The sequence below is a fragment of the Trichechus manatus genome, unplaced genomic scaffold (assembly GCF_000243295.1).
Source record: "Trichechus manatus latirostris isolate Lorelei unplaced genomic scaffold, TriManLat1.0 scaffold00120, whole genome shotgun sequence".
Classification (NCBI taxonomy): Eukaryota; Metazoa; Chordata; class Mammalia; order Sirenia; family Trichechidae; genus Trichechus; species Trichechus manatus.
This window is the reverse complement of record NW_004444056.1, coordinates 135,651-143,107: the sequence shown is the minus strand read 5'-3', so window position 1 is coordinate 143,107 and position 7,457 is coordinate 135,651. Positions and strand designations below refer to the sequence as shown.

At 51.9% G+C, this 7,457-nt stretch overlaps 1 protein-coding gene across 1 annotated transcript in view; it reads right to left on the bottom strand.

Moving 5' to 3' along the window:
- Positions 1 to 644: 644 nt before the first annotated feature.
- LOC101340325 (spermatogenesis-associated protein 31A6-like) overlaps positions 645 to 7,457 on the bottom strand; it is an 8,205-nt gene continuing 1,392 nt past the window's right edge. Inside the window, exons 3-5 of the mRNA XM_004384237.2 lie at positions 6,996 to 7,056; positions 2,889 to 6,668; positions 645 to 831 (exon numbers count right to left, since the gene is read on the bottom strand). Coding sequence (XP_004384294.2) covers positions 645 to 831; positions 2,889 to 6,668; positions 6,996 to 7,056 — 4,028 coding nt within the window. The remainder of the gene's footprint in view (positions 832 to 2,888; positions 6,669 to 6,995; positions 7,057 to 7,457) is intronic.

Genomic DNA, 7,457 nt, shown 5'->3' with positions numbered 1-7,457 from the left:
TTCTCTGGGGGAAATCTGTGCAAGGCGTCTGTGTAAGGATTCTGTGCTGGTCTCTGTGGGAGGTCTCTCTTGTGAGAGATATCTGTGGGAGGACTCTGTCTGAGGTCTGTGTGAGGATCTCTGTGTTATATCTCTATGCAAAGCCTCTTTGGGAGGTCTGTCTGTGAATGGTCTCTATAGAGGTCTCTGTGGGACATCTTTCTGTGAAAGGTTTGGCTGGGATCTCTATGGGAGATCTGTAGGTCTCTGTGGGAGGCTTCTGTAGGAGGCTTCTCAGGAGGACTTTCTAAAAGGTCTCTGTGTGAGGTCTGTGAGAGGTCTCTGTGGGAGGTCTCTAAGTTCTGTCTGTGAGAGGTCTCTGTGGGAGGTCTCTATGTAGCATCTCTGGATTCTCTGTGGGGTTTGTGTGGGAGGCATCTGTGGGAAGTCTGTGAGGTCTCTGCTGTCTGTAAGGTCACCAAAGGTCTCTGTGCTGGGTCTTTTTGGAAGGTTTATGTGTGAGGTTCCTGTAGGAGAGTGCTATGAGAGTTGTCTGGGAGGTGTCTCTGGAAAGTCTCTGAGCTTTCTCTGTGGTCAGTGTGGCTGTCTGTGTGTGAGGTCTGTCTGTGTGTGAGGTCTGTCTGTGTGAGGTCACTATGGGAGGTTTACAAGAGGTCTGAGTTTATGGTGAGAGGTCTCCGAGTGAGTTTTCTGATTGGGGTCTGTGAGGTCTCTTGGAGGTCTCTGTGTGGGTCATTGTGAGGTCTCTGGAGGTCTCTGTGTATAGTTTCTCTGCAGAGATCTTTCTGTGAGGAATCTGTGTGGATCTCTTCATTTCTGGTCTTACTGCACCTGATGGGAAGATCAGGGGGCAGGAGAAAGGGAAGGAACTCGCTCCTTTCACTCTTCTTTCTGTTCTGTCAATTGCCCCATCTGTGCACTTCTCTGGCAGGAACAGTGGGGATGAGCAGCAGTTGGTCCAGAACTCACCTCAGTTGCAGCCAGGCATGCCCTCAAACTTCTCACCTCCTGAGGGCCTAGGCAGCTCTCTACTCAGAGGCCTCTGGCCCCTCCTGCAGGTGCAGGCTCTGCCCTCACTGTTGCAGTCACTCCGGAGGCTACCTCAGAATCAGAGCCCACCAGGCTGCAAGGAGAACTTGGCAGTACCAGCAGCCAGGCTCTGGGGCTCTGGTGTCCTGAGACATGGGACAGGACTTGGTGTTGTGCAACCCCAGGGAGCTCTCCATTGTCATCTATATCACGGCACCTCCTGGAGCACTAACCTCCACCATGGGAATGGTGCCCTGAGTTGGGCCGCACTGAGAGCCCTGGGTGTAACGCGAAACATGTAAAAACTTTCTCTAAAGAAATTGCTCTTCTCCTCTCTGCTTTTTTGGGGGCTCTCTTGCTTTCCCATATGGTCCAGGGCCAGGGGAAGAGGAATAAGAGACCACTCTTGAAGTGTGCCATCTCATTTGATCAGAGGTGGTAAGAGCTGATCCAGGCCAGGGGTCAATTTTTATTCCCCTAGGTCCTTTCTAATAACACATACTTTGGACATGTTATCAGGAGGGACCAGTCCCTGGAGAAGGACATCATGCTTGGTAGAGGGTCAGTGAAAAAGAGGAAGACCCTTGAGGAGAGGGATTGACACAGTGGGCTGCAACAATGGGCCCAAGCATAACAATAATTGTGAGGATGGTGCAGGACCTGGCAGTGTTTTGTTCTGTTTTACAGGGGGTCGCTATGGGTTGGAACCCACTCGGTGGCACCTCACAAGCTTGAATCCGGTTCCCACTAAAGTGGTGGAAAATTACCTGAATGCTACTTGAAGATTTGTACAAATTCCTTGCTCAAACCTGTAAATTGCATGTTGCCCTTTCCCTTCTAGCTTTCCTCAGTACTCCCTTCCCTTTGGCCTCGTCCTGTTGGAAAAAAGATACTGCTTTTCTCCTCCACCCACCCCTGGGTCCACAGTGCCTAACAGTCAGTGGTTACTACGCACACGCTTACTGGGTGCCACTCACCCCAAGCTGTCTGCTCCCTCTCTGGGAGGAGACAGAGGGGAAGGTCAGTAACCTGTGAACAGGGCCACTGAGAGGGTACACTCTTCATTTGGGGTAGGGGTGAACATGACCCCTAGCAGCCTCCCTGGCAGCTCCCCACTCACATGTCACAGAGCTGGAAGTTCCGTCCTCGCTGCTGCTCTAGAGTGGGAGGCAGAGGCAGGGGAAGTGTGTCCCTGTACATTTCTTTATGGGTAAGCCAAGGGGGGTTGCAGGCCCATCTCCCCAGTCATCATCAGGGAGAGAAAAGGCCTGTTCCCATTCTGTGACATGTGAAGCTATGTGGGGAATTCCCGGCTCGATTATGCCTCTGCAAACCCATCCCCCTGCAGCTGCATAAAGTCTTCATAGGGAATCTTTATAGGGTTTTTTTCATCTTCATAAGCCCTGAAAGCTTTTATTTTGTGTGTGTGTAATGACAGTATTATGAAAACATAAGGTGCAAACTAAGGAATCTGGGTGGAGATGGGTGTGCACCACCACTGTCAACTTCCCTCCATGCCTTGTCCCTTCCAGAAGCCAAAGCAAGCACTCAGAAGAGTGGACACTGACCTTTCCCATATACCCCAGCATGGCACAGACAGAAGCCACACCCTTTTATGAGTAAAAACATATGTATTAGGGAACAATAACTATACTGGGTGGGAGAAGTGTTAGCACATAGGGAATGTGCTAACATGAGAATAAATGGGTTGTCTTTGCATGGGCAGAATATTCCTACGAGAAAAAGCTGGCTGACTGTAACAGACACCTCTCTGATGGCAGAATGTTGAGTAGTGAGGGCAGCCTGAGGCACCCCACATCCTTGACCCATGCTGGCAAGGACTGACTGGGGACACAGGCCTCCTAGAAGGCAATGCCCGATCACTGATCTTAAATTTCACCATTATGTAGGGATTTCTGTCCCCCTCATGGGTCCATTTGTTCCTGATAGAACTCTGGCCCTCAGCGGTGGCGTGGTGATGGCAGACTGTACCATTCATTTCTCTCCTGTGCTCTGGGTAACAAGGAGCCTTGCGGTAGGATGGACGTCCACCAGCTGGATCCTGACCTTCCTGGATTTTCTCTGTTTGCTGATTTAACTTCGAGGCATAAAATCCTTGCTGAAGCCTAAGTTTCTCTACTAAGATCTGGCCAACAGCTGTCATAAGTGCCTGAGCCTCTGCAGCTCCCCTGTCCATAAACACTGATCTGCTTTTGACTGGTCTGTGGCTCTGGGCGGAGGCTGAAGTTCGCTTCCCTTTTTGCAGGGGATCACCCTGCCCTTTGTCTTTTTTATTAGGGCAAATGCTTTGAAGAAAGCTACTCATCCTCTTTTTGAAATGGACTTCTGGAGCAGCATGTCCTTTCTCTGTTGGGAGCTGGGGGGACTTGATGCCAAGGGACTCTACTGACTTCTTGTCCTGGGCAGGCTGGCTCATCCCACTGGCTGGGGAGGCCCCCAATCCTGCCAACCCTTCTTCACACTCTTTTGGTTTGCGCCTCCTAAAATCCTTTCTCTCATCAGTAGGGGCAGAAATCTTGCTCTGGCTCTTCCATGGGTCCTGAAGTTTTGGGATCTTGGAGTCCTGCTGCACCAGGCTGCTCCCTCCGGCTGCCATGAGCTCACTTAGCATTTTTGAAGGCATGTCTCTATTGGACACACGCTTTAGATGGGAGCGAGAGGCCTGAGAAGCCAAGATATCTGAGGCAAGGAGCACATCAGTGGCACAGCCCTGAAGAATCATTTCAGTGGCACAGTCCTGAAGGAGCTCATCAACAGGACAGCTTTGAGGCTGGTTTGCTGTCTCTAACTCCATTTTGAGCTCTTCACTGAGCACTTGTGCTTTAAGGTATGTTTTTCCTGGATCTTGAACAGACATTCTAGGAGGTGAGGGGCTTTTGCTAGTCCCTGGAGCCCCTAAACCCCTCAGATCCACATTTATATTTTGGGATTTTGCGAGCATACTAGTTTTCAAGATGTCTCTCTCTTGTAGCTGTGGTGCAGAGGACCCCTTGGCCACTACTGTCTCCCTGGTCTCTTTGGCCCTTGAAGATTGGGATTGATAGCTCATCTCCAGCCTTGCTACACTACAGCTGGGGCCTCCTAGGGCACAACTTTTACCCTCCTTCCGTGGTTCCTTCCAGGTAACTGACTGACTTGGAGTCGGCTCTAGGCTGCCTCTCTGGGCCCCTAGCACAGTCCTGCTCTCCCTGGCTCTGCCCACGATGCTGGGTGTGAGAGGCTGAAAACATTGCCTGCCCTCCTGTCCACTTTGAGTGGGCTCTGAGGGCCTAGGGTCATTGTCAGGTGGGGTTTGTCTCAGAGCCCCCTGGACTTCCTCACCTACAGGTGAGGGGGCAAGGAGAGGATTCTCCAGGGTGGGCTCTGACTTTTTCGGTGTCGCCTTCTCTCCCCAGCCTGCCTTGGGGTTTTCTCCCCAGATCTTGGCAGCCTCAGCTCTTGAGCTCGTCCAAGATTCATAAGTGGCTGAGGAGGGAAATTCATACTGGGAAAGGGGTGATGATTGAGTCTCACTCAAAGTGAGATTCATGGGCTCACCCACCTGAACAGGTAGGTCCCACTTGTGCCTCACAAGGAATCTTTTAATATGTGCCTCCAGGGCCTGCCGTGTGCCCAGAGGGAGGAATGAAAACTCCTGGGTGGTATTCGTGCAGTATGCCTGACACTTTGAGGTCACCAGATTTCCAGTTTCTATTTGAGTGTTGGACTTGGGCAAAGTATGGTTGGCAGTAAGCCAAGAACGGCCTACACCTACAGGAATCTTACCCTTGATGATCTGCCCCAACTCTCTGCCCAAATGGGCTTTCAGGGTGTTTTCTAGCTGTTTCTTATCTGGGTTCCTTAGTATGTAATTTCCCGTGTTACTCCCTGAGTTGCTCATTGAATCACTTTTTAACTCCTTCTCAGAGCCTGTCTGAAGAACCTTCACTGGGGATTTTTCTGAGCCCTGGGATATATCATATTTTGGGACCTGCCCCAGACCCTTGCACAGGTCCTTCCCTAACTGGAAATTTCTTGGGCTCTTCACATGGCAGCTTTCTTGGTGCCTTGATCCCATCTTCTTTACATCCTTGCTGCTTTCACCTATAAACACAGAATGCCATGAGGGTCCATGCTGGTCCTTTGCCTGACCTGTCCCTCGTAATTTTCCCTGAGGCTGTGTCAGTTCCAGAGACTCTTGGATCCTGCTGGGCAGGCTCCGCTTGTGTTGGGTGAGCCTCTTTCGAATGTGTTGTTCCAGTTGTTTCCGGAGCTCAGTTCTGCTAGGAACATCCCCAGGAAGGATGGAGTCTGACTTGTAGGCCTCAGAGGCCCGGCTATCCTGGGGAAGGTTGGGACTGAGAGGACTAAATGCTTCCTGAGATCCTTTGGCCACAGAGGGTACAGCCCACCCACTTTTCAGTTGCTTTTGCAACAAGGGTGATTCTAGGTGTTGAATTTCAGTTGAGATGAGAGATTGTGTTTCATTTTGGGCACTAGGGCAAGATATTCCATAGGCCCTAATCTGCGCCATAGAAGCTGGTGGTGGGATTGGGAAAGAGGATAGGAGACAGGCCTGGGGGAGAACTGGAGCCAAAGGTGGGGCCTGGGGTTGGGCCTCAGGGTGGGGCAAGGGCTGGGGCTGGGAGGGCAGTGACGATACTTGAACTGGGCAGGCATTAGAAATTCTATTGAATAAAACAGAGGGAGACTGTAGAGGGGAAGAGCTCCCAGAGACCCAGGCAGTAGCCACCAGGGATTCACTGTGCAGAGAAGGGAGGCCCCAGAAGAGCTGGTTACATTTCTGCTGTAAATGGTTCCCCAAGACCTTGGGATATATGAGCTGCTGAGGACTGGACAGCTGCTCTGGCTTGCTCCAGAATGGCTGGGGGACTGTGGTGGTCTGCTCATGACTGAATGATTTTAACATCCCCAAAGAATTCAGGTGGTAGTCTGGGTTCATGTGTTTTTTAAACAATCCATCCTTTTCTTTTTCTTTCCAAATCTTCAATTGCACTCTCTTTGCTATTTCTATTTCCAGGAGCTTCTGGACGTCAGGGTTAAGGGAAGAGGGGCCCCCAGCTTCTACGCTCCTGTTTGTGCAACTTCCCCAGAAAGAGGCCTTTGATGGGTGGTGGGAAGTATGCTCTTGCTGGGATTCGCAGTGTTTCCAGGTGGGAAAGAACAAGGCCTTGGCAGCTGCCCACCACCAGGAGAGGGCCGAAATGGGTCGACTTGAGCAATCAGGGCATGTGATTTTGGGGACAGAAGATGCCAAATAATATGAGTTACCTGAAGAAGAACTCTCTGGAGCGGTCTTCCAGTCACAAGAGTCGTCAGTTGTCCAGTCAGAAGGGTCTTCAGTTATCCAGCTAGAAGAGTCCTTGGTCTTCAAGTCAGATGGGTCTTCTGGAGGTTTTGCTGAAGCGGTGGAGGCCAGATGGCGAGGGGGCTGGGTCGGAGGACCTATGGCAGCAGAGGGGGACACCACGGAAGCGGCATCTTCCACAGGCTCTGCACACTGCTCTGCGCACGGCCGACGACGGGCTTCAGCAGGCGCTCCTTTGCGCACTGGACCAGAGGGTTCTCCAAATTTCCGCTGACGAAAGTGGCCCTTGTCAGTCAGCTTTCCCAGGAGGCTGCAGGAGACAGAGGACCAAGCTGTAATAAAGGGCAAATGGTCTAGTGGGCCTCGCAGGCCCGTCAGGGGTAGGAGCATCTGCAGCGCACGCCCCGCCCCTCCTCAGCCGTGATGTCACCCATCCCTCCCCACGCCCTGATGTCACCTCTCGCGCCCTACGCCCTCACATCACAGTGCTCCTGTTGTCCCTCCCCCAAGGGCTTCTCTCACATTCCCTACCCACAGGAGCCATCCAAGTCAGCCCTATCTGCTCTGTGGCCCTGGGGTCACTCAGGAGCCCTTAATAGGAAGATGGACACAGGACAGAAGGGGAAGGTTTACTTACGTTTGCAGAAGTGCAATCAGGCCCCTAGCCTCGTGCAGTTTTTTCAGACAGTTTCTGCAAGCTAGAAATCAGGAGAATGGGTTACGGTGGCGAAGGTCAGGGCCTAGGAACCTTACGGGAAGCTGAGTGGAATGTCCCTCAGGGGACACCGTTGGGAGGTTAGACTCTGACAGCCCAAGCTTCAGAGTCCAAGGTCACATGGTCGCTGACTCTCATAGCGAGGCTCACTTGTGTAAGGTGCTTTGTAATTTACAAAGTGCTTCCACGTCCATTATCCTCTGTGACATCTCAGTGAGGAAGCTGAGTCTTGTTAAACAGCTTGTCGTAGTTGGACCTGTATGTTCAGCCTTCAAATCCACCACTTATCAGTTCATTATATCCCACACCACCCCCCGCTACTGGGCAACACCACTGCGAGGCCCATCATGGTTTCATTCCCGGCCCGCCCCCCACCCCACCCCC